This window comes from Mauremys mutica, chromosome 3, assembly GCF_020497125.1.
Source record: "Mauremys mutica isolate MM-2020 ecotype Southern chromosome 3, ASM2049712v1, whole genome shotgun sequence".
NCBI classification, from domain to species: Eukaryota; Metazoa; Chordata; order Testudines; family Geoemydidae; genus Mauremys; species Mauremys mutica.
Genome location: NC_059074.1, coordinates 194,726,539 through 194,754,280, shown reverse-complemented (window position 1 = coordinate 194,754,280; position 27,742 = coordinate 194,726,539). Strand labels below are relative to the sequence as shown.

Here is a 27,742-nt window from a genome sequence, read left to right as displayed (position 1 = left end):
CCCGTGCCAAGGCGGGAGCTGGCTGCGCTCCTGGGGCCTAGGACCCCCCCGGTACATCAGCCCCAGCTAGTCCCCGGGGTACCACTAGATGTGGCTACCACTAGATGCTTCGCAGGAAGGATGTGCAGTTACCTGTCCCCAGGGAAAGTTTTCTCCTAAGCCCCTTAATTAGAGGTTGGTTTATGCCCGGAAGCGGGAGGGGTTTTTTTTTTTTTAGTATTATAATTCCACTTATGACCTATGGAAGTGTCTGATCCCACTTTGAAGCCTGCTAAGTTCTTTGGCCTCGTAATAACTGGTGGTAGTGAGTTCCATTGGTTAGTTATGTGTTGTGTGAGAAAGTGGTTTCCTTTGTTCAGTTTTGAATTTGGTTCCTTTTTGGTCTCCTTGAAAGCCGCCTGGTTCTTGGGTTAATACAAGGTGTAGACCATTCATTATTCTGCATGCTTTTATCCTGGACCCTCTTATTCATAGCTCTAAGGTCAGAAGAGATCATCTGTCTGATCGCCTGTATAGCACGGGCAATGGGAATTCCCCTAAATAATTCCTAGAGCATATCTTTTAGAAAAACATCTAGTATTGATTTAAAAATTGTCAATGAGGGAGAATCCACCAGTTAAATTGTTCCAATGATTAATTAATTTCACCATTAAAAATTTATGTCTTATTTCCAGTCTGAGTTTGCCCCCTTCAGCTTCCAGCCATTGGATCATGCCATATCTTTCTCTGCTAGACTGAACAGCCCATTATTAAATATTTGTTCCCCGTGTAGGTACTTACAGACTGTAATTAAGTCACCCTTTAATCTTTGTTAAATTAACTAGATTAAGCTCTTGGAGTCTGTCACTATAAGGCATGTTTTTCTAATTCTTTAATCATTCTCGTGGTGGTTCTTTGAATCATCTCCAATATACCAACATCCTTCAATTGTGGGTGCCAGAACTGGACACAGTATTGCAGTGGCAGTCGCACCAGTGCCAAACACAGAATTAAAGCAGTCTCTCTATTGCTACTCAAGATTCCCCTGTTGAAGGCAAACAAACTCAGTCTTTTCAATCTCCCTTCATATGAAAGTTTTTCCTGCCCTCAAATCATTCTTGTTGCATATTTCTGAACTCCCTCTAATTCTGCAGTATCCTTTTTGAGTTGGGGTGAGGAAAACTGGTCGCAGTATTCCAGTTAAAGCTATCCCATCAATTTATAGAGTGGCATGATTGTATTATCCTCCATCCCACTCCTTTTTCCTCCTGACATTTGGTAGGTTCCTTCCACCTATTATAGAGAAAGAGGGCCAGCTGCAAAGTTTACATTCCCCATGAGAACTTCCTTCAAAGGCAAGGCTCCCATTTCTAATTACATAGCAGTTATTCTTATTTTGTCTTATTGCGTAGTAGCTGTTGTTATTTCATTTTAAATAGGTGCTGGGGGGCGGTGATCAGGATCTGCCTGTAACACTTCTACAGTTCACTATTTTTAGTGTGCAGATGCTGTGACAATCTGAATAAGAGAGATTTGTTTTTTAAAAAGACACATTTCAGTGAAACACACAGAGACAATATTTTCATCATCAAAGGGAGAGACTTTTAATACAATATTCTCAAAATTACTTCCAACTGCAATCTCTTATTCATTGATTAATCTTTGTTCAACCCTTTGAAAGTGTAACACACAATATATTAGCAGTATTCAGCGCCTGATAGCGTCATCTTACTCACACTGAGTAATGCTTTACTCTGTGAGTAATCCCATTGTGGAGATTAACCAATGAGAAAATTACTACATAATCTGAAAAAAGTGGCAGAATGAATGAGAACCTGCAAATTGGAGTGCAGTGTCTCCAAATAAAAATATACTGAGGGAAACTGATACAGTATCCTGGGTGTGAATGTATGGAGCTAAATTCCTTTTTAATAAGAGTTGATAATCTCTTTTCTATATTTTGGACTGGGGAGAAGAGTTACAATATAAAAGCAAAGTGACTGAGCACTTATGTTTAACAAACATGTTAGTTCAAAGGTTTAGTTGTTTTTCTTTTTCTTGTTTTTAAATATACTACCCGTATTTTGTTATTGTTGAGGGAAATTTGTTTATCGCTGGTAAAACTAGTGGCATATCTGACTGAATGCTTTTGGGCTCTCCATCCTGTTTTTGTTGTGCTATAAATATGGATTCACACAGCCTTGTTAGCAGGGCCATTAGTGATAATAACTGCAATCAGTGGTGCTGATTTACACTTTCAACAGCATGCATGTATTTAGCTACATTCCAGTCTTTCCTCATCCCATACTTCCCAAGGACTGACCGTGAGAAATCTTGAGAGTCCTAATTAAAAAATAAAAGTGGGGAGAGGTAGAGTGCCCGTTGAGATGAATGGGAATTGATGGGCTGGGGGTAACAAATCTAGGGCCTGGTCTACACTGGGGTGGGGGGGATCGATCTAAAATACGCAACTTTAGCTACGAGAATAGCGTAGCTGAAGCCAACGCATCTTAGATCGAATTAAAATTATTTACTTTGCGTCCTCGCGGCGTGCCGTTGCTCCCCCGTCGACTTTGCTTCCACCTCTCGCTGAGCTGGAGTTCAGCAGTCAACGGGAGAGCGATCGGGGATTGATTTATTGCATCTACACTACACGTGATAAATCGATCCCCGATAGATCAATCGCTACCTGCCAATCTGGCGGGTAGTGTAGATGTACCCTAAGAAAAACAAAAACAATTTGTTTAAAATGTAGAAAGAATCGACTTCTCACTACTAAACTGTGAGAGTCTAGAAGACCATTATAATGACCCAAGCCTGAGGCTGCATGTTCATAGGATGCTGGGCATGTGTGTGGTGTTTTCTTTATATATCATCCTGGAGTTTTGAGTGTTCTGAATGCATACATGATGGACGGGGGCTGGGCACTTCCAAGGGTTCTTGGCAGGATTTCTGAAGTTCCACCTAAACTTGGGAGCAGTGGACAGATTCCCCCAGCATCATGTAAATGCAAATGCTGAGTTTAAATGATGTCAATAGAGCTCAGAGTCAGGGGTTTGATAAGGTGTATTGTGATGGTTCTCGGGGTTCCCAGGACAGTCATCTTGTTCCCTACCTTCTGCCTCTTGCGAGAGGGAGTCTTGCTGTGGTAGTGGGGTGTTCGATTCCTAAGACCACCAGCCTTTTAGCCACTCACCCACTCTCCTCCAGGTTGTGCCAGTATCCTGTCTTTGCTGTGCAGGTTAACAGGAGGTGCACCACAATCCCCTTGAAGTGATCCCCTGTGATATCCAGCCCCTGACACAGGCTACTCACAGAAATCCCAGATCCTCTGCTCCCAATGGAGCAGTGTACCCTACTTTACCAGTTTTACCTTAAACCACTGCTGCTGTATCACACACAGCACTTATGAGCACTTATAATAAAACAAAATAATGTATTTTTAAAGAAGAATAGAGGTTCCACTAGAAACAAGGGAGCGATGGAAACAAATAGTTACAATACAAAACAAAATCTTAAAACACAAACTAGGGCCCACCCTGATTAATAGTTACATTTTTCTGTCTCATAAAGTAGGTTCCCCCCCGCCCCGCCGCACTCCCTGCAAAGGTTTGGAGCTGGCTGGCTTCGCAGGAACCAGGATCCAGTCTTTCATGAAACAGCCCCACTCCATGAGATGTCTCCTCAGTGAATGGCTTCAGAGTTTCTTTCTTCACCCTGTGATGTATCCATCTTGTGTCTTTAGTCACAGACAGGGTGACCCCCGTAATGTTCCTTTTACCCCTAAGTGGTTTTGATTGTTTGCAGTTGTCTTTGACGGTTTTCCATTTACTATTCTGAGATGGGGCAAGGGTACACAACTGAACCTTACATTACATCACCGGCTGACCAAGGAGGGATGACAACTCTCTCGCGCTTGAATGGGCCATATTATCCTCTGGTGACTAACTTTTACTCCAATCCCATAGGCATAGTTTTCAATATAATTTTGTTATTCCTTAAATATTATGTTGCATCCGACGAAGTGGGTATTCACCCACGAAAGCTCATGCTCCAAAACGTCTGTTAGTCTATAAGGTGCCACAAGACTCTCTGCTGCTTTTACAGATCCAGACTAACACAGCTACCCCTCTGATACGTAAATATTATGTGTAATTACATCTCACAATGATTGAGTATTGATAAGTTACAGGCTTTCAGTAGAGATCTTACATGCTACCTTTTATGGGTAAATACCATGAAAGCAGAGTATTAGGTGTAGTTAGTCAGATCTGAGACAGGAGCTGCTTATAAAGAACAGGAGTGATCCCTTTGCCTAATGGGTGTCCTAATTGTCAATGGAATTTAATCCTTCATGCTAATAAATAAATAAAATACACATGCTGGCTCAGTAAACAACACTAGTTTGCACATTGGTGCCATTTCTAGAGAAAAAGCATTGACTGTCCCGTCCCCGCCATTTTGGTTTATACAGACATAACTAAGTGCCTATCTTACATTCAGGGTGCCCATACATAGTTTAGTCTAATGAAATATCGTAAGATAATGGACTGCTCTTCCCATCCATATGTAGAAATACACACCAACCATACAAACCTCTTCCAGCAGACAGAAAAACCCCTTTGTATCTCAGCCAACCTGTCCTCAAATGTCCTGGAGAAAAGATAACCCATGCAGCATGCCCTGATGATTGACAGATCCAGCCTTTGGTGAATGAGGGAAGGGAGCAAATTCCAAAGTCAAGAATCCCTCGAGGAACATGCTCTGGCAGCAATGCTCCAACTCTGGCCCTCTGCATTGATTTCAGTTGTGGCAACGTCCCACAAGGAGGGAAGCAGTCTGTCTCTCAAGTAATCAGTCCCTACCAATAAGCACCCTTCTAAAACACACTCGGGCCACTACGATGATGGGACAAAATCCAATTTGAAAATATCAGATGAAATGGACTGTTCCAACACACCGGCATCCCCCACCCCCATGTATCACCTCCAACACACTGGCCAGCTCAACACAGAATCCCACCCTGAAACCTGGAAGCACCATCCCAAGACTGTTGCTCTGTCCCCTCCCCAAAGACCTGTTTTGTTTTTGTTTTTTAAAGAGCTTTTCACTATGTCCAGAAGGCTAACAAATCCGGGCTCTGGCAGACCAGGGGTAGAGCAAGTTATGTGAGGGACTTGCATGGAAAACACCCCACTGGTTATTTCCCTCTCTCCCCAGTATTGCTTTTCAAAACGTTTTGCTGATCTCAGCTGTGGCAGAATGCTACAGGAGATAAGGTCTTTAAGCTGGCAAAGCATCAAACCATTTAGGGCTTTACAGGTTCAAATCAAGACCTTGAACTGTGTCTGGAATCCAACTGGTAGCCAGTGCAAATCACTTTCACACTGAAAGCACACAGTACTGATGCACTATGATTTTTTTTTTTTTAGCATGAAACACTTCAGTTAAACACAAAGGTGTGTGGCTTTGATTTTTTGGCTGTCATCTGTGGTGTCTGGAAATGTCCGTTGAGATTCTGCTACTCGGTTCAGTTCAAATTGGGGCAACAGCAAATGCCAAAATATGTAGGCTGGTCATAATTATATTCAGTCAAAAATCAATTAAAACAATTTCACTGGTGTCAAGGCAGTTCATAATTAGCTTTTGAAAAACAGGTGGCTATGACCCACCTGAACATCAAGACTGGATCGACTCTCTGAAAGATACACTCCAGCTCAACCAGAGGTTATGGGCTTGAGGCAGGAGTTAGTGGAACAGTGAAATGCTATAGCCTGTTTTATGCAGGAATTCAGACTAGAGGATCATAATGGTTCCTTCTGGCCTGACAAGCCATGTATCTGTGAATTGGACCATGAGGTGATTATTAATGGCATCGTAAGTGGCACTCACACTCTTAGTGCCCTTTTTAGGCACAACACAGAATTGAAAGCTAGTGTAAACCTTCCTGTGGGTGGAAATAGTGAACGGGAGCTTGGGCCCAGCCTGGAGAGTCAATATTTAACATGGATTCTCTGGCGATTAGAAAAGATGTCCTTTATCAGGACATACCGTTCTGTTGTTTTTTAAAAAAGTCTGTTGGCTTGGTGGCCAGAGATAGTGCTTTGCATTGTGCCATGGGAGGCTGGGGCTTGGCTCGGTTCCCAGCCTTGGCCACTGATCACTCATTCACTAGGCCAGACCTCTGAAGACGCGACACGTACACAAAGCTCCTGCAGAAGTAGTTCCTCCTGTGGTTTAACAGCAAGCTGACTAATGAGTGGATAGATTCAAAGGGAGAAAAAGGGTTGGGGCTACATCTGAGCAAATATAGAGACCTCCATCAAAAATACAGAGGCACCTCTGAGAAATACGGGTTTAGAGGATGCTTTGTATCCACTTTGTCCTTTCCTGGATCCTTGATTCTCCTATACTGCCATTAGATTCACTTGGGCTGGCATATAATGTGATATCCGGTCCTGAGTTCGCTGATCTAGTTTCACACTGCAGTTTTGATGAAGGCTAGTGAGTGATTCTTTGGGGCACCTCAGATTCAGCTGACTTGTTTTATCTTTTTTTAAAAATCAGGGATTTAAGGCATGGATTTTCAGGTCTTTGCCAGCCTCCTGCTGCGGAAGTGGAGGCTAACTGCTGGTGCTGGGATCCAGGCATAACTGCCAGCATATAGAAAAGTTCTGGGAAGAGAATTATTGCATCCAGGTACAGGGTTCACTTTGTTCTTGTGAATTTTAGAATTTATACAGCGCTCTACAGATACAAATTAACATGTCATAAACTAGAGCTGGTGAAAAAATTTCTGTCTGAACAGTTTTCCGTTGGAAAATACTGATTTGATCAAATTGAAACGGTTTGTAGCAACACTGATTTCACTGACATTTTCTATGAAAAATTATCAAAAACTTTCATTTCAATAATGTCAAAACATTTCATTTTTACTTTATGATTTTGACTTTTATGTATTTTATACTTTTATAACATAAAAGTCTAAATGAAATGTTTTGACCTTATGAAAATGAAGTATTTATTGAAGGTCAAAACAAAAAAAGAATATTTTTCTCCTCTCCCAGTTGGGGTGAAACCAGATTTCAAAATCTCAAAGTTTTCTGCAGGATGGAAATTCCAATTTTCAGCTAGCTCTAGTTGTAACACCCTTGGGAGGGAGTGAAAAATTATCATCCCCATGTTATAGCTGGAGAAACCGAAACAGGCTGGATCGAGACCCCAGGAGTCAGTATCAGAGCCAGGCTCAGAATGCAGGATTACTTTTGCTCTTAGTCCCATTCTCAGTTGAGCTTGCAGAGAATACTCTGCCTGCCTGCAGTGGCCTTAAATTAACAATCTAGTGGCACTACATCTCACAGCCATGGATTAGCCCTGTACATTGAGGGATGGACAGGCATGGGTTTCTCAGATACCAGTGGCTAGCCCTAGGCAACTGTGGTGGAGTAATGGGCCTTAGAAACAATCAGAGACAAACTTTACATCTGTTTTTGAAAGAGTTATAAAAATGAGAATATCAGTAAATAGCAACACTCCTCTACTCTGAGACCAAAAGGGATAAAAGTCTTGCATTGTAATGACCGTGATGTGGGATAGGGAATGGTGGGTTAGTAGTTACAGTTATACGGTTGCTTGAACTGTGTATTTTCAAGAAATGCTAAACACAGAGTGTCATTTTATTGGCAACCAGCTATGTCTATTTCTGATACCTCATGATTGTTGCGTACACTATGAAAAAGGGAATGTTGTAGGTTAAACGGGAAATGTTACAGTCTGCACTTGCTTTTTGCCGTATTCTGATTCAGAAACTAACATCCCCTACATTATTGGTGGAACCGATTCTTTGTAATTATTAGGGAATGGAACAATAGCTGTTTTTACATGGTTGTGCATTTGTGAACAGGAGAAAAGCTTCCAAATGGGTGTATACCTATAACAGAGAAGACCCCAGTCTAATCTCGTCTAACAGTAGGTGTCTCCTTATCTAGGTTCCTTTTTAAATGATTAAATTAAGTTGGGAGACAGTGTTGTCTTGCATCAGGTATAGGGCTGTTATTTTGCAAGCTTCCTCGTTGAGCTCTGCCAGTGCCCCAGATCTGAGGCAGTGCAGTCCTTTCATGCCGAGTGATGCCCACGTGAGTGGTGGCTGTGTTTCTTTCTGCAAAATGTATATTGTGTTGTGACAAGTGGGGAGTTCTCTGCCCAGCTCGCAGCCATAGTCGCTGGCCAGAGCACTGAGGAAAGTCACAGTGGAAAGCATTCCTCCCCTTCAGAGCACAAAGGTGGTCTGCATTTGCTACCACTCCCCTGAGGCTAAAGTGGCTCCTATGTGTAAGGAGGCCCCCTTTCCTGAGAAGGGGAGGATCTGTAGCAGATCCTCTGGAGTTAAACAGGAATGAAACATGCACCATATAAGTTATGTAACTCTCTTCCTTCCCAGCACTGACAGCATTCAGTTCTACCACCTTGGCAATGGTAGCAAGGACTGTACTCTCACTGAACCACATGCTGGCAGGATAACCAGCATACTCAGTATCAGACAATCCCAATGTTTGCTCAAGGGTGGCCAGCAGAGTGATAACACTCATGCTTTAGTAAGATGTAACAGGCACTTCAGGGCTTGGGGTCTTTTTAGAGCAAACTAAACTTTTAATGTTACACATTCAAATAACCCGTTAATCTAACCCTACTCCCCAAGCTCATCACACCCCTTATCCACAACTACTATGGACCTTCTGGACTATTCCCCTGTGGTTCCCTTCCTGAGCTTGGATTGGCCCTGTTTCCCAGGTTTCTAAGGGCTTGTCTGCCTGGGGAAATTGCTATTCTAGAATAACTTCCTATGTGGACACCCTTAATTCCAGAAAGAAGGGTTGTCAACATTTGAAAAGTAATTCAGATTAAGGAAGGGTGAGAATTTAAAGTGCAATAGCTGTTCAGGAGTATCTCCTGGTGTGAACACTCATATTCCAGAATAGGAGTGCCATGTTCCTGTTTAACATAATCCACTTCTGAAGAATAACTTCCCTATCTAGACAAGCTCTAATTGGAGCAGCGTACTGTGGGAGGCTGTCTATCCTTCATGGCAGAAAGTAGGCTAGGAAAAGAGCAATAGATGCAGGGGACTAGTAAGGGCGTGTGAGAGAGTGAATCTGTGTGTGTTTTTGTGGCGATTCTGGCAGTTATTTTTTGTCTCATCACTTGAATTACTTCTATTCTCCCTCCCCATCATCACCAAAAAAAAAAAGTTATAGGGAAGCAGTGGAGTCTAGTGGATTGAGCACTGGACTGTGACTCGGGAGACCTGGGTTCTATTCCTGCCACTGGCCTAGCAGGTGACCTTTGGCAAGTCACTTCCTTTCACTGTGCCTCACGTTACCCCTCTGTAAAGTGGGGATAATGATACCGATCTCCTTTGTAAAGTGTAGAAGATACATGGTGCTCTATATAATTATTTATTACTTTGTTTCATAGGAAATTCCAGGTGTAAAATGGTGTATTGAGAAAAAATGTTGTCCAATGGCTGTATCTGATTTTCATGTGCAATTACACATTCGCCTAAGTGCCGTCCTTCCTATATGGTGGCACACATGGACAGGAAGTATGTTTGTGCTTCTATATGTGAATTTTCCATTTTGAATTGGGGACATAATGAACACAGACTCGTACTGACAGAACTGGGGCTGGCTTTCCAAGGTCTCTTAGTTTTGCTTCACTGCTCATGATAAACACTGTCTCTGATGTGAGCACATGATCAGCCCATACAGCCAGTCAGTTGTGGGATGGCATTTTCCTATGGAACACATTGAATTAAATTATTTACTGTGCTTTATGTGAGAGTGTTTGCACAGATTCACCCTCTGATGAAGTTGAAAGCCTGTGCACTTTCACACTGGCCTGTCTCTCATCAAAGGCTGATTTAATTCACATGCTGACTTCTCTTAATGAATTATAACTCTACTTTGTGTAAAACTGCATCTTAGTGTATAGCTGATTAAATCACTTATTTGATAATAGGCTTTTATGACTAAAAATGTTTTCCTAAATAGTAGATTGCACAACAAATAAGAATAACACATTAAATTAGATGCTTGCATGATAGTCAGAAGTGACTTTATTATTTGAGCAGTCAAAACATCCATTGTTTTATTTGATCTTTCATTGTTAATTAATTTGGCCCATAATTATATCCTTTTGTAACCTAAAATGTTCTTTTCTGTCTTCAGGGTCAAAATCAGGTCAGGTGATTGGGGAAGTACAGTCACATCTCTGTGCACCGCATTCACCAATATTCAGAATGGCCTCGAAGCATTATCTAGCAGTTCAAGCCAAAAATTGCCACTTGCTTTGCTGAATTGGGGCTTGCAGCAGCACTAAACCACCTACTAAAACCCAATGGGATTTAAGCACATGCTTAAATTTAAATATGTGCTTAAGTTCTGGGCCTAATGCTCTGATCCTACAAACAGTTACATGTGCATTTAACTAGATGCATATGAGTTGTCCCATGGAGGTCGATGGCACAACTCACATGCATCAAGTTAATCATGTGCATAACTGTTTGCAGTACTGGAGCCGGCTTGAATTTCTTTTCTTTTCTTTTCATAGCTCAGCAAAACATTTATATTGTGAATTTCTATGAAATAAAATCATATTTCTCAGCTATAATGCGATCTGACTCAATAATCCCCAAATTATTCCTATCATGCTTTCAGTGCTGTTGACAAAAGCAGCAGAAAGAAAGGCTCTGAGTGTTAACAACCAGTTGTTTTGTGAAAGTCTGTGTACTTTGTAGTATCATCAAGGCTGTGGGAAAGTCCGTACGGTGTGACTGGATAAAGGAGATATGACTAGGAGAACACCAAACAGGTTATCAGTTGAGTTGATAGCATATGCTAGGCTATGTCCACAGCTGCAGCTGTGCTGCTGTAAGTTCTCCCCTGGAGCTGCTCTATGCTGAAGGCCTGGGCGAGAGCTCGCCATTTGGCATAATTAAACCACCCCCAACAACTATGTTTTTACTGGTATAGTGATTTGGTGAGTGAAATAAACTGCTCTGGCAAAAGCACTTTTTGGCCAGTATAACTGGTGATATAGCTATGTCAGAAAAAAAAAATAAAAAAAAATCACACCCCTAACTGACATATTGTGCCGCAAAACTTTTAAGTGTCGACTTGGCCTAAGCCAGACCTTTTTGCAGTATTTTCACCCCAGTGCCCACAAACTTTACCCTCCGATTCCTGTCATGTCCTAAGTGATAAGCCTGACCATTCCCCATTCACCTCAAGACCCAAGGTGAATAAACAGCATATCATGCATACTGTGTGGTAGCTACCTTGGGAGCTTCCCTTCAGAATCATGCCAGCTGGCAGTACGTCTCTAAGGTATCCAAATCAAGTAGACACTTCTCTTTAAAGCTTTTTCTCTTTCTCAAAAAGGTCATATACAGATAGGTGAAAGATCAAGCCTACAATCAGAAATGCGGGTAACTCACTACATGTGCATTTACATACGTAGCATACAGATGAATATTACACACAGGCCCGCTGCGGGTACAGGCTTGTTAAATATCAGGTAGTACAAAGGTAGGAGATGTAATAGAAACCTCAACATCCTATGTTACAGTTTTAAAGAACAGGATTGTTAAGAATTAGCTGGGATGGTAACTGGTTAAAGGATGGGAAACAAAGGATAGGAATAAACGGTCAGTTTTCACAGTGGAGAGAGGGAAATAGCAGGAGCTGTACTTGGTCCAGTGCCGTTCAACGTATTCATAAATGATCTGGAAAAAGCAGTTAGGAGTGAAGTGGCAAACTTTACAGATGATACAATATTTTTCGAGATAGTTAAGTCTAAATCTGACTGCAAAGAGTTTACAACGGGATCTCACAACACTGGGTGACGGGGCAACAAAATGGCAGATGCAATTCAATGTTGATCAGTGCACACTAAGCACATTGGAATATATAATCCCAACTATACATACAAAATGATGGGGTTTAAATTAGCTGTTGCCACTCAAGAAAGATATTTAAGACATCTGCTCAGTGTACAGTGGCAATCAAAAAAGCCAGCAATGTTAGGAACCATTAGGAAAGGGATAGATGATAAAACAGAAAATATCATAATGCCACTACATAAATCCATGGTACACCCACACTTTGAATGCTGTGTGTAGTTCTGTTCACCTCATTTCAAAAAAGGTGTATTAGAATGGGAAAAGGTGCAGAGAAGGCAACAAAAATGATTAGGGGTATGGAACAGCTTCCGTATGACTTGAAGTTAAAAAAATTGGGACTGTTCAGCTTAGAAAAGAGATGACTAAATGGGGATATGCTAGAGGTCTATAAATCCATGAATGGCCTGGAGAAAGTGAATAGGGAAGTGTTGGCCAAGATGGTCAGGGAGGTAACCCTAAACCTCCAGTTGCCAGAAGCTGGGACTGGACGGCAGGGGATGGATCACTTGATAAATTGCCCTCTTCTGTTCATTCCCTCTGAAGCATCTGGCATTGGCCACTGTTAGACACAAGATGCTGGAGTAGATGCCATTGGTCTGACCCAGCATGGCCCTTTATACATTCTTATGAAAAAATCTCATGAAGAGAGATTGAAAAGGTTGGGATTGTTTACCTGAGAAAAACGAAACAAATCAGAAGAGACAAGATAAAAGTATATAAAATAATGAATGGTCTCGAGAAGGTAGATTATGAGCTTCCGTAACACAAGAACAAAGTGGCATTCAGTGAAATTAAAAGGCAGCACATTACAAAAAAAGAGCTATTGAACAAATGATTGTAAAATGGTTTCATGTTCTGAAACTTGCATCGATCTGACATTCTATTGGGGTGCAAAACAAGTGTAATTTACCTACAGAGAGAACAGAAATGAAGTGTAGCAGTAAAAACAACTGATGGGGAGCAAAATAAAATAGGGAGTGCAGCTTTATCTTATAACCACCAACTATTTTTTTTTTCCTGTTAGGCTTGTTTTTCTCTCTCTCTCTCTCTCTCTCACACACACACACACACACACACTCTCTCTCTCTCTCTCTCTGCTAAATTTAAATGAGTTATTACTTTACACTTCATACCCATTTTCAGGACTCTTACGTCTGATGTGCAGTTTACACCACTGTTTTAAACCACTGTTGAATTTAGACTACAGATTTCCAAGGGATTGCACCTTCTTAAACCTAGGATTTTTAACCACTTCAGTGCTGCAAGCAGGAGCTGTCTGTGGTATTGTCAGGCTTTATACTGGCTATTTAGGGAAGCGGATTTCCTGGATCTACTCAATGGCCCTTGCAGTATTAAAGGGTGAAATGGTCCCCTGAAATTGATTTTGCTGATTATAATGATGTTCAGGTTCTTGCTATGAAAAAACAATCACATGAGAATTAGCAGAAAGAATGGGTATTAATTTACCTGCTATTCAGTAACGAGGAAAGTAATAGTTTCACTTAGGCATAAAACTGGTGGAAGTTAATTAAATATACAGCATTTTAATGCCAAAATATTTGCCCTTGCTATAGGTTTGGTGTTTCTCCAACATAAAAAGCCATGATACTTGGCTCATTTTATTCTTTAGACGGGAAGTATTTTACTTTGTTTTGTTTTGTTTTTACAGAAACCTGTTTCCTTCCAACCTGGTTGTTGCAGCTTTTCGAACGGTAAGGCCCATGTAGCTTTCAGAAATGAGTTGCACTGAGCAGGCAGGCCAAAGGAATGCTGGCTTCTCATAAATGACTGGAGATGTGGTAGATTGTAAAACAAAACAAAACAAAACAAAAATCCCACTACAGTAATTCACCACATTTTCAAAAGCACCTGTAGTAACTTGGCACCTAGCGCCCTTTGAAAGCCAGTATGAGTTAGGTGCCTGGCTTTTCCTTTTGCTGCCTAATATTTTTCATTACATCACTTGTCCCCAGTTCAGTCTCATTTCTCATCTGACGTACAGTGCTATGAGCTAAGTGTGGTAGTCATACACTAGCTGGCACCAGAACGTATGAACTTATTTAAACTAGATGAGCCTGAGCTGTAAAGTTTGAAGAAGGTGTTGGTTTGGGCCCATTTCTAATTTTAGATGTATGTAAAAGATACTTAACTGCTGAAGATACTGTATTGCTATAAGACAGAGTAATTCTCTGAGATAGCCAAGCTGGAAAATAACCATTGTTAGCTCCATTGTGCTCTTTTCCTCAAAGCAAGATCAAACTCCAAAATCGGGTTTCATATAAAACCATAAAATAGCACAGGTCAAAATCCCATATGAAATAAAAGTGGGAAATACAGTGTAGTGGTGTTCTGTAATAAGGTTTAAGTGGGGAGATTCTGCATTTCTTTACACTGTCATTGACACAATTCACAATTATTCAAATTCTTTGTTTCCCTATTTTAAAAAATAAAAATCAAGAGCTTTGCTCCTGGGATGTGTTTAGTTTGGGTGTCAAAGTACATTTATGCCCTTGTTTTTGTGTGTGTTAATTTATATTCTTGATATCCCAATCTAACTTTCAGGTCAGTTTTAAGGGTGACACTTATATTTGTATAGGTGGCCAATATAAGCACCATATACATTCCACTTAAGCCCCCAAAATAGGATGTAGGTGTTGCATAGGCCTTGTGCTTGTCCTCTGCATCAGGGTGAATTTCAGCCAGCGAGAGCTTTTCAGATAATGACTTCATCTACCTTAATTCTCTGGGCCATTTGCTGTCTGTTTTTCAAAGAATACTAATTGAAATCAGTACATTTGTCTGAAAAGCTGCCAAAAATATATTTGAGAGACAAGGCTCAAAAGCTCGTCTCTCTCACCAACAGAAGTTGGTCCAATAAAAGCTATTACCTCACCCACCTTGTCTCTCTACTATCTTGGGACCAACACAGCTACAACACTGAATACCAAAAATACATGCCAATCCCAAAATACGCATCAGTTTTGAAAATGTAAGTCATGACTTTGAATTTAAAACTGTTTGGTATTTAAGAAATAGATATTTATAGACAATGTACTTTAGTGGGGGAGGTTACAGCTATTGGACAACTTAAAGGAGCACTGTCACTTTAAAGCTGTGCAGTAGAAGATTGTGCTCTGGTATCTCCACACAGGGAGGAAATTTTATACCTAATTGCTCCCTTTTCTTATGCAAGAAGAGCCAAAGTCAAGTTGGGTTAGTGGGCCTGATTCTGATCTCTATTGCACTGGTGTAAATTAGGAATAACTCCATTTATCCATTACCAGTAGAATTATTTCTGATTCTCACTAGTGTCCCCTCCCTCTATGCACGTTTAGTTAGTTTGTAGAGATCCTTTTTTATCCTGATCTAGAGCTTGGGCCCAGATCACAACAATCTGGTGAAATCATACTGGTAACCTTACAGTGATGAAATGTTGTACTAACACAGATAGGGTCACAGTGATAATCTAATGGACAGAAAACATGCTGTCTTTTGTATTCACAGTATGCAACGGATTATAAGATAATAGTAAGAAACATCTCTGTTGGAAATGTTACGTTTGAGAAGGTAAGGCAGTTTCTGTCTCTCGCTCTATCTATCTATCTATCTATCGTACTTTTCTGGCACGTGTTACTGTAGTATCTGTATGTTTCAGTCATTAATGTCTTTACCTCACAACATCCCTGAGAGGTAGGGAAGTGTTATTACTCCCATTTTATAGCTGGGGAGCTGAGGCACAGAGAAGCCAAGTGACTTGCCCAGGGTCACACAGGTAGTCTGTGGAGGAGAAGGGAATTGAAATCACAGCTCCAGAGTCCGAGGTTAGTGCCCTACTCGCTGGAGGATATAAACAATATAAGAGAAGCTCAGACATGACTCTTTTCCTCCTTGCATTCTTTAAACCAGTAGGTTGGTTGAGATTGTTTCTAGTTACAGGTTCATTGCATCTTTATTTTATTTAGTCGCTGATTTAAGGCAGAAACAGTTGGTTCAAGGGGATGAACATGACAAATTAAAGCAGAACAGAGGCATATCTGCAAGTAGTCAGAAAACTACATCTGATTTGCAGGTGTTGGAGATGGCAGCTGTCCTTATTTTCAAAATATGGCCTATGGAGACTTTGGGTGTCATTTCCAGAAGTGGTCAGCATTGGCCTACCTCTGCTCCCCACTCAGGGGAATCTTGCCCATAGGGTGAGATTTTCAAACATGCCTGTTGTTAGTCTTGTAAACTTAGTATATTTGACCTGGAAGTTATTTAGAGACCAACACAAGATTCCAGGATACTATTTTTCATGGTCACTTTCCCAAGCATAACAGCACTTTCAGCCCATTCTGTTGGGTGGGGGAAGATGGGATGTTTATCACACTGATTTATTTTAATCAGTTAATGTTATCCTGAATTTGGAGTTTAACAGGCCCCTGCATGCATTTCCAGTTCAAGTCTAGGCTCTCGCAGCTCCACTAGCAGCAGCACCTCCAGCCTACTTCATAGCCGCTGGTACAGGGGGGTTGCCCACGCTTGCTCTTGCTCCCTGCTAGCAATAGGGACTGGGGAAGGCAGTGGAGGAGAGGAGATAGGAGCTGGATCCTGTTAGTGCTGCAGATACAGAGCCACGGCCTGCCTCTCCCTCAGGTTTTCAGCACCTCCTTCTCCCCTTGCTGATAGCTGTGGCAGCAGCCTTTACCCACAACCTAGACTGGCTTGAAGGTGCACTGGCCAGCCTATTTTTCAACCCACCAGGATAACGAGACTGGGAATCCCCACTGCATTTCTTCCATGGCTGGATCCATGATTCGAATGTGCTCCAGCAGAGCAGCAACTGTCGCTTGCCCTCTTCTGCTGGTTCTCATCCTGGCTGGCCCCTTGGGTCTGCAACCTGCTGGCATTTGGAATTCTCAGTTCTTGGTAGGGTGGCCAGATGTCCCAATTTTATAGGGACAGTCCTGATTTTGGGGTCTTTTTCTTATATAGGCTCCTATTACCCCCCACCCCCATCCCGATTTTTCACATTTGCTGTCTGGTCACCCTAGTTCTTGGAGGCAAGGAGAAGAGTGCTTCCTCCACAGCAGGATCTGTGCATGGCAGCTACAAGCTTGTCAACTGCTTCCCTCATCCCCGTTTTGTTGTCGGGCCCCTCCCAGTCTTGATGCCTCCAGAAGTCACTTTCTTCCCATTGGGTCAAATCCTGAGCAATGCTGACCCCTGAGAGATCAAACCCTTCCCCCCATTGACTGCAGTGGAAGTTGCAGGTACTCATTGTGATGGTTCTCAGAGTACCCAGGACCGAGAGTCTCCACAGGCCTAGTAGCCACCCAAGCACTCCTCCGAGCTATGCCAGCCCTTACTTTGCCATGCAGATTATCAGTAGATGCACTCCAGTCCTCGCGTCCCTTTGAAGTGTTCAACCCCTTATCCGCTGAACACTCAAAGAAATACCAGTTCTGGTGTCTACACACCAGCTTTTACGATCCAACGCAAGATCAGCATGTTGCATAAGATCACAGCACTGAGGTATATTTATAGAGAAAATAACAATAAGTTTATTATAAAAGAGTCAAGAGTCAAGTGATAGTGAGTAAGGAAACTGGAAACAAAAGGTTATATATAAAACAAAACTATAACACGCTTCCTAGAGACTAGACTAGACTTACAAGTTGTCTTGCCTAAAGAAGCTTATCTCACCCAAAGTCCTGTGCATCATTTCACCCAAGGTTTCATCCCGTTTCCATGACTGTAAAGGTGCTGCCCATTTATTTCCTAGGTGCAGGATCCGGAGATGTCTTCTTTGCCTTCTGCTTATATCCCCAAAGTTTGTGTATGTTTCAGAGACAGCAGAACCCCCTTGGCTTGTTTTCCTATGTGCTGCTGCCCTGTGGGCTTTACCTCGCTTTGATAGCTTCTGTGTAAATGGGCAACCGTTGTGTTCACGTACAATGCTTAATTAACATCTCAACAGAGACAGGTGAATAGACATCTTTTGTTTGGCAGAGAGCCTGTTTCGCCGTCTCTGTTGTGATACAGAATCTAAGAACAGGTTTCAATATATATACATAACTCCTTACGTGATATCTGTACGAACATTTCACAACAATATCAATGACCAATGTGATCCTGGCTTTCATTTGAGACCTCACATGACGTTCTTTGGTAAACCAGAATGTACTTACCAGGATCAGGATTATCCTTGTAATCCCCTTGCCAGTTGTCATTAAGGAGTCCTAGCACCTTACTCCAGGAGTTTGCTCCCACTGAGTAAGATGAGTATTTAAAGTATTTCACTACACCTTGAAAAAGATGGGGAAATAAAAAACGCCCACTGATAAACTCTTTGAAGAAGATCCTCTTAATTCCAGTCTCTAAAACTGCCTGACACTGAAAAACCTTTTCTTTTCTAACATTAGAGTACATCACCCCTGAGACACTGCCCAACAAAGCAGCCTTATGGACAGAACACAAAAATTGCTTTCATGAGAGCTTTGTTCCCTGGTGATATACAGGACACACATCTTGTTGCCTTAATTTAGGCGTTTAGCAGAAACATTATTGATCATTGTTCTGTTCCTCAAAACTATCTGAAGATCCTACTGCTTGTTTATTTTTTAGCACACTGAATGAAATCTATATCCCAGAAAGGGTCTGCTGAGATATAGGCTATGCAATTTCAGTATGTAGTTAACATAAAAAAAGATGTACATGTGCAATATGGTGTAGGTAAGAAATATAACAATTAAAACATGATTAGTATTAACTCTATCACAGTAGCATCTGTGAATCTCAGTCCAGGGCACCACTATGGTAGGCAATGTGTAGACAAGTAATAAAGGTGGAAAGTGACAGAGAGGGTGGAACAGCAGTACAAAACAGATAGATGGGGTGGAGTTGAGTGGGAACATGAGATAATAAAATGAACATAGCTGAGCAGAAATATAACTCCCCTCTAGCATAATCCACCGATACTACAGGGCCTGATCCAGTAGCCATTCAAATCAGTGAGAGGCTTTCCAGTGATTTCAGTGGGCTTTGGATCAGGCCTGTACTGTAATTAACATTGGTCGCACAAAAAGGAGAAGGAGGAAAAACATTGCCCCATGTTAAATTGAATACTTTATATCTTGATGAAGAATACTTCTGTAAGGCACCTACCACCTTCAGATCTAGTCTGGAGCCCATCTCGATCCTGACGCTATGTATTGTTAAAAAAAAAAAAAAGCCCCTGTCCAAATGTAACTATCATCCATCCATAAGTAACATGATAGCAGAGTTGAAATTTAACTGCTGAATGGTGCTTTGTTTCCTTTTGTCTGACCACCCTTTGCTAGAGGCGCTAGGACCACTCCCAGCGAAATTAAAGAGGCTCCACCCTGGCATAATTCCAGTGTTTGGAAAATACTTGATAGTGTTCCAGGAAACACCGAGTTCCATCAAACAAGAGCCCTGCAAGGTGTAAAAGTTAAAAGAGAAGAGAACAGAAAAGAATTCCACCTTTTAAGCTGCCAAAAGTCACATTCAAATCTTCTGAGAAAAAGAAAAAGAAACATGGTTTCCAAGTGCATCCCAAAGCATGCTGGGCAGCTGAATCCCAGTCAGATAAGTACAGTGGGCCTGAGTCCATGCAGCTCACTGGGGTGTCAACTCCTGGCAAAGTTTGGCCTGGTGCACTAGTAATGAAAATTCTTCTCTCATTTGAACCAGTGTAAATTAGGAGTAACTCCACTGTTTATGTAAATAAGCATACATAAGTAAATATACTTAAATAAATCCTTTTATGCAGAGGTGAGAAAACATCAAAATTTCCTGCAAAATGAAAATTTCAAAAATGAAACATTTTGTTCTGATTTTAATGTTTAACATTTTTATATCATCAGATTTCAAAACAAAAAGTCATTTCAAAGTGAATAATCAAAATGTTCTGATAAGGTCATTTTGACCTTATTAAAATGATTTTTTTTCAATTTTTTTGCAAAATGAAAATTCATCAAAATGAACACTTTACCATGAAAAGTTTCAATTTCAACAAAAGGGAATTTTCTGATGGCAAAAATGTTCAGTTGGAAATTTTTTTAGCATTTCTACTGACACTCTTTTTCCTTGCTGCCTGCAAGCAAACAGCCTGGAATCTGAGATTCAAGTTGGGTTCTTTCTGACCTGTGCATCACCTACGTCTGAGGGAATCTACACCAAAAAATTAAAAATTCTGTGCACAATATTTTTAAATTCTGCCTATTTTATTTGTCAAAATAACACAATATAATCACAGTTTTCAACTATTTGCTGACAAGTATTTTGAAATAAATTACCAAAAGGATTGAAAATGGTGTGATTATATTGTTACTGTTTTTCAGTGTTATTTTGACAATTAAAATATGCAGAACTTTGCAGAATTTAATTTTTTTAAATTTTTTGGTGCAGCATTCCCTCAAGAGTACCAGTGTTCTGTGTGGTGCAATCTGGGTGCGGGCAGCTCGGTTGGGGGTCTGGGTGCAGGGGGGAATCTGGATGCACAGAGGCTTGGTGCAGGATTCTGGGTGCAGAGGGAATGGGACTTTGCAGGGGAGTCCAGGTGAAGGTGGTTATGGCTCAGTGGGCGGTGGGGCTTGGTGGGGGGCTCAGTGTGCAGCTAGTTGGGGCTCAGTGGGGTGGGGTTCTGGGTGTGGGGGGCTCCTGGTGGGTGGGGAGTTGAGTGCGCATGTGGGGGAAGGGTCACTGTACAGGGAGCTGCTCCCCCGGTTGGCCCAACCCCTGTGCATCGAGACACCCTTGCACCCAACCTCCGCCACTTTTCAAACAAGGAGTCTCTCTCTTAAAATTGCTGGTTTTATTTGAAGTGCATGAGTGTTCTGAATTTTTGTCTACATTTATTCTACATTTTTAACTTTTATCTGGGAATATATTTATCTTTCTGGTGTTGAGCAGATGTCTACTTCAACTAGCCAGAAGTTTAAGCCTTCTGTAAGTCACTGATCTAATCTTTTATTGTGCTGAGATGAGCTAATAAAACAACCTGGGATATTAAGAAGCATGTGTTGCCAATGGGAAAAAATGGTTTGTCAAAACGATTATATTTTTATTAAGTCATGAGAGCACTCAGTCAGATCCTATTTTGTTATTATGACAAACAAGTCCACAGTTCTTCTAGGGAAATGAGTTCAAAAGGACTGGCAGAGAGCGCTTGTCAGCACATTGTGAGCTCATTTATATGAAAAGCAAGATCAGTTTTGTTATCCTCTTACTTGCACCAATTAGCCAAACTATTTCTGAGAACATGAAGCATCTTTTCATCTGCACCACCTAAGTCTGATGGTGCTGACAGAGAAAGATGGATTAAGAATTTTTCACAATTTCCCACCTTTTTTCTAAATACCACCTGTAGAATGTATCCATAGCTAACCAATAGCAAACCATGGGTCTAGACTGCAGGAGTCTGTTTGCATAACTGAGTTATTCTAGGAGGTGGAATACGCGTGAATGGGTTTTGGTTCCTCCCACAAAATAATGCCATGTATTATCAGTAGAGATGGGTAATTAGCTATGGCTAATACCTGCTTTACAAAAATATACGAGTAGCTTCAATACTTGAAATATCTTACACTCCATGCTCCCTCTCAGGGTCATGGAGAAGAGACTTTCTAACCTTTAACTAGTGCCCCAGTTCTGTCCTGACCATGAGTGATTTGTCACCATTTTGACCTGTACCAGTCCTTCTGCCCTGATGCCAGCATAACTACTACTGGACTCAATGGGAAAGTTTGTAAGCACAAGGACTGCAGCATCCGACCTTAACTAGTTCCCATGAAAACGGAAACAGAAGCACATTCCCTTTTACTTCCTCTGCAGTGTTGTTGGGTTGCTTTGCATAATGTCCCTTTCCATTCCTTGGGAGGTTCTGCCATGCTGATTTCAGATTTATCAGAGAGCAAAATAACAAGAGGTTCATTTTTATTCAATTCCACATCAGTATGATGCCTAACAAACATGTTGTTTATTTTTGTTACCACAGATCCCTATTGGCACAGAGATTGAAGGGATGAATATTCTGGGACTGGTTTTGTTTGCTCTGGTTTTGGGAGTAGCTTTGAAAAAGCTTGGCCCAGAAGGAGAAGAACTGATTCGTTTCTTTAACTCATTCAATGAGGCAACTATGGTCTTGGTGTCTTGGATTATGTGGTAAGTGTGGTTGTAAATATGTTACACCTCTACCCTGATATAACGCGACCCGATATAACACGAATTCAGATATAACGTGGTAAAGCAGTGCTCGGGGGGTGGGGGGGAGAGGCAGGGCTGCGCACTCCAGTGGATCAAAGCAAGTTCGATATAATGCGGTTTCACCTATAACGGGGTAAGATTTTTTGGCTCCAAGGACGGCATTATATCGAGGTAGAGGTGTACCATGACAGCAGTGCTTCCTGGTTTAGGAATGTCTGACTTTACTTACCTAGCTGGGTTTTTGATGTCACATCCATCACCAGCGTAAAGAGTGAGTGGCCTGGCATCAGTGCAATGAGTCTGGTACTTGATGGCTGTTTTGCCAACTATATTTTCTTCCATGTTTATCAGTGTTGCCTCTTGAAAAGAAAGAATGCAGCCTCTTTCTTTGCACATGAGCAGTATGCAGAAGGTCGCTCGCACCATAGGCTGTCTCTTGAGAATGACAGACAGTCCTCTAGGAATCAGCTTCAGGACTCGATTTCGATTACTTCGAAAATCAAGCCCTATTTTTTCTAAGCATCAGAGACCTGGGTGAGCACACAATTACATGCCTAATTTTATGTGACGTTACTGTGACTGCACAGGCAAGTTGGGAATTTGTACATGCAAAACTTCAGTTTACATGCACACTTGAAATAATTGCATGTGCAAACTAGGTGCACAGCTGTGATCACATATTTTAGTTCATTCCTTTATCTTATGATTATTTGAAACTCAGGCCCTGAATACAAACTAAGCTGTAGCAATACACGCAGAAAAAAGATGTTTAACACAACTTTATTTGGGTTCCAAGGAATGTCTGCTGCTGAAGAAGTGGTTGGTTACAGAATGCAGAACTGACAAAACACAACTGAAAACCTCAATCCCTTCATATAACAAGAGTAGTTCAGTTCCCATTAGAGCAGTGGTTCCCAAACTGGGGTTCATGAACACTTGGGGGTTCGTGAAATGTTACAGGGGATTCTTGGGAAAAAAATTCTATAATGGTGGACAGAGCTGGCCCTAGGGACCGTGGGCAGCATGGGGCCAGTAGCCCGGAGCCCCTGGACTTCCAAGAGCTAAGCAGATGAAAGCAAGCATATCTATCACACTGAGGAGATTTAAACTTCAAGAGTCCTTATAAGAAATGGAAAGGGAGGTGGATATTTTTTGCTGTTTTTTAAATTAAATAGGCAGCTAGTGTTGTTTTTTAAAATTATTATGAAGAACAAGTTTCAGCTTTGTTGTAATGTGCCTTGTTTGCCTGGACTGCTCAAGACCTGAATGCTTGTGTAGGAGGAACTCTTTGAGTTGGCTTCTTAAATACCTTCATGCTGTTTCACGTCTGATACTCCTTGATAAAACATAGGAGCCTTGTCTTATAACAGGCTTATTCAAAGAGATACAAACTACGAAAGTGAGATATTGGAAGAGTGTTGCCATTTTCATAATGTAATAAAAATACTGTAATGATAAATAATAATAGTGTGTAATATGCATGTCATAACAAAATTTATATTTCCCAGATCACTGCTTTTATAATTTACACTCAGATAAAGGAGAAAATCCCTAGAAATATTCATTTTTAGGAGGGGGTTCACAAGACTTGATATTTTAGTGAAAGGGTTCACAGGTTGTTGAAGTTTGGGAACCACTGCATTAAAGTGACAAAATAGGTGAAAATCTTGACCCTAATCAAGTCAACAGGAGTTTTGTCATTGACTTTAGTGGAGCCAGGATTTCACCTTAGATCTTAGGTCTCAATTCATATAGGAAAGACTTCTTTCATGTTCCTGGGTGGGAAGGGAATGTGGGAGCCAATACTTTCAACATACAGATAAGATTGCCAATTTTAGTTGGACATATTCCTGGAGGTTTCATCACATTACATAATTGTTAGTTAAAGATTAATCTTTACTTCCTGGAGATTCCAGGACAATCCTGGAGGGTTGGCAACCCTACCTACAAATCAACATCTCATTAACATTCCTGATCTCCCAGAGAGCCCTCCATAGCACTGCTCCCTCATCTGCTGGATGCCTATATATTTTCTAGGAGGCTGAACCTCTGATGATAGTTTATTTTATCTCCTCTGCAGAGTTGTAATTAGCAGGACCTCCCTTTCACCCACTTCTCTGGAGTCCATGCCTACATTTCTGTGTGACATTTGCCATGAGAGTTTTAGATCCCTGCTAAAGTATGAGGAGGACTAACTATCCAAAGTATAGAAATGAAAAACCATAAGTACAATTACAGTAAAAGAGAGCTGGAACTCATTTGTCCCAACGTTTTACAAAAGCTAAGGTCAATCATAAATGTTTCCAAGATTATATATATTTTAATCCTGTGGAAATCTGTTGGTTTTTTTTATTTCAGTTTTTTAAAAGTAAATATGCCCATGTGGTAGTTGCAGCTTGACCAGTGCTACATTAAGACTATAAAGGAAAGTAAAAGTGAATCCATTGATTTGTTTTTCATTGTCTAAGCTGAGAGAAAAATAGAAGTAAAGAAACAGTGGAAAGAGGAAAGTGGAATTTTAAACACTCTTCCCGGTTTAATAATCTAAGGTGTAATTATTGGTGGGGTAAGAGGTGTTGTTAATTTTAGATCAGATTTGCTATCTGAAAGACTCAAGGTCCACGTGGATAGGTTGGTTATGACTCTTCACAGTGAGCAACTCATACTCAACAAAGATCTCTGAAAAGGTCTGCAGTTTCAAAGCATGTTTCTAAAATCACTCTGCTGGAAGAGTAACTTGATTTACACCAGTTTAAGTGAAATCCAAACCAGAGCCCCAAATGTCATGCCTGCCATTCATTATGTACTGTATACTGAATGGCTGGAGGTTACATCTTATGCAAGAGACCCAAACTGTTAAACTGTCTGTGGGGAATATCATTCTGCCAAGCCCAATCAAACAATGCTTAGCCAATAACATGGTACTCTAGGTGCTGAAACTGCTGTAGAGAAGAACCACAACCGTTCAAGAAAAAAGAACAAGGCGTATTTGTGGCACCTTAGAGACTAACAAATTTATTTGAGCATAAGCTTTCGTTGGCTAAAGCCCACTTCATCGGATGCAAGCAGTGGAAAATACAGTAGGAGGACACACACACACCATGAAAAAATGGGTGTTGCCATACTAAGTATAATGAGAGTAATCAGTTAAGGTGGGCTATTATCAGCAGGAGAAAAAAAACTTTTGTAGTGATAATCAGGATTATTACTCTGAAACCTGTAACCATTCAAGAAGTCTCTCAAATTATGCTCATTCCTTTTCTAACTCCATGTATATACATCCTGACAGGTGAGTTTTTTCACTTGAACTGCTATTTTTTTCCCCAAGAAATGGAATGGATTCAACAAAATATCTGACCTTATAAATACAGATCTTTACATTCATTTCTGTCATTAGGGATTTAAATGTAAAAGTCTCAAAGCAGCTTAAGGCTTTCACTCTGGAGTGTAATTCCTAGGCTATCAAAAACTGAGAGGTGATGGTTCTTGTACTCAGCTCATTATGAAGCTAACTCTCCACATTAATCAGCTGTGTGTAATCCTTTTCTTTGTGGATTATTGGAATGCTTCTGAGCCTGACATGGCAATGTACAGTAATTCTCACTTCTCCTCTTTCCTTCTCTAAGGCTATCGGTGTCCTCCTGATATTTATCCAAAATCTCTCACACTTTTCGAGTTACATTTAGGGATGGGCAAAACTGTTCTTACAAGATAAGAAGTGTCTGGAATCTCCTCCCCTTCTTTGAACCAAACCCAAACACCATACCTTTAAGGGCTGTTGTCAGCCAGTGGTTAAAGTAAATTGAAATAAGATGGGAAGCCAAGGAGAGGGAGCTACACACAGGCCAGGGGGAGGACTGGGGTGCTGTACAAGAGGTGACATTGGTTTTCTCCTGAGGGCCAGGGCAGATTGTGGGATGGAAGAGGAAGGGACATGGTGGATCTACTCATATTCTGATCCACCAGCTGTTACATTGGGGGCCCAGGGACTGGAGTATGCCTGGAAACTGGAGTAGTAGCTGCTGTGCTGTGGTGAGAATTTCTTCTCTCTTTGTCTCAGACCAGGGAATTCCCCAGTACACAGCAAGGCTCCTTGAGCTGGAGACGTGTTTTGGGCCTAAATGCAGCTCCCAAGGAGCTCCCTTTGAGGACTGTAAACTGTTGCTGACAAAGGAAACCACAAACAAATTACTGATGTCTGAACATTTGTTGTGCCTTCCCTGGACTGGCCCTGTGCTTTCTGAGCTTCAGGAACTAACCTGGTACCCTCACTGATGGAATAAAACTCCACAATAGACATCTTCTCCTGCACTCTCTCCTATGGGCATGCAATCTCCCTGATAGCGTCTGCCAACATTTCTGCACCTACTCCTCTCCTGGCAGTGCCACTTACAGCCTTCCTGGATGTTTCTTTCAGGCCAGAGGCCAATGGCAACTTATCCAGGCTGACAACATCCCCTTTAGTAACCAAGAGAGAACTCGGTCCATTGTAGATTTGTTTAGCATAAGTCTATAGAGCGCATGGCCCTGTGTATTCTGTGGTTCTGGAGGCATGGAATTCACTGCAGATTCCACCCCTTCAGGAGGATCAGAGTGCTGTACACAGGTTTCCTGGCGGGAAGAATTTGGTCCCTAAAAATAAAAGTGGTATGTGGCTTTTTAAGGCTTGTTCCTCTTGCTTAATATTAATGAAAGACAACCCTTGTTTTTCTTTATGCAGGTATGTGCCTATTGGCATTACGTTCCTTGTTGGAAGCAAGATTGTAGAAATGGAAGATATTGTCCTTCTGGTAACCAGCCTGGGAAAATACATCTTTGCCTCAATTCTGGGTCACGTCATCCATGGAGGAATCATTTTGCCGCTTATATATTTTGCATTCACACGCAAAAATCCTTTCAGCTTTCTCTTAGGACTTATAACACCATTCGCAACAGCCTTTGCCACGTGTTCAAGGTGTGCTATTGTGCTTGTTTCTGGTATGGAATAATGGTATGCTAAATCAGTGTTTTAATGTGAACAAGTTTCAGATGCAAATATTGGCCCTGATCCTGCAACGGACTATGGTTAGGCATACGGTATGCCCCTTACAGATTCCCACTGATGCCAGTGGGGCATCAGGAGGGGTAACTATACATCCGGGCATAACCTTTTGCAATATTGATGCCATTATTAGCAGTGATGTGCAGCCCATATTTTGCAATTTCAGCGACACAGTGTGTGGGACTGGGGAATCTGTTTGCTTTCCCATTTAAAGAAAATCTCTTTCCTAACCATAACCAAGGAAGACGGCAACACCACTTCACAAACAAGCTGTGCTCTTGCTGAGGATAGCTACACATTGCTCTTGGCCAAGCTTTTCAGAAAGGACTAGTGAGCTGGGGTGCCTAATTTGAGGCATTATAAAAGGTCCTGATTTTCAAAAAGTGCTGACCCCCAAACTGCCCTTTGAAAATCAGGCCTTTTTAAGACATCTCAAGTCAGGCACCCAAAGTCACTAGTTAGTGTTGAAAATCTTGGCCTAGAATTCTATGTAGCAGTACTATGGAAATAATAAAAATACTAATAACCTGATAGCTTATGCACTGGGTTGAACA

The 27,742-nt window shown here is 41.3% G+C and overlaps 1 protein-coding gene across 2 annotated transcripts in view; it reads left to right on the top strand.

Moving 5' to 3' along the window:
• Positions 1-27,742, top strand: part of SLC1A4 (solute carrier family 1 member 4) — a 55,753-nt gene that overhangs the window by 22,127 nt on the left and 5,884 nt on the right. For both annotated transcript variants that reach the window (XM_045010220.1, XM_045010219.1), the window contains 4 exons: positions 13,608-13,650; positions 15,443-15,505; positions 21,939-22,105; positions 26,868-27,101. In XM_045010220.1, coding sequence (XP_044866155.1) covers positions 21,966-22,105; positions 26,868-27,101 — 374 coding nt within the window. In that variant the 5' untranslated portion in view covers positions 13,608-13,650; positions 15,443-15,505; positions 21,939-21,965. The remainder of the gene's footprint in view (positions 1-13,607; positions 13,651-15,442; positions 15,506-21,938; positions 22,106-26,867; positions 27,102-27,742) is intronic.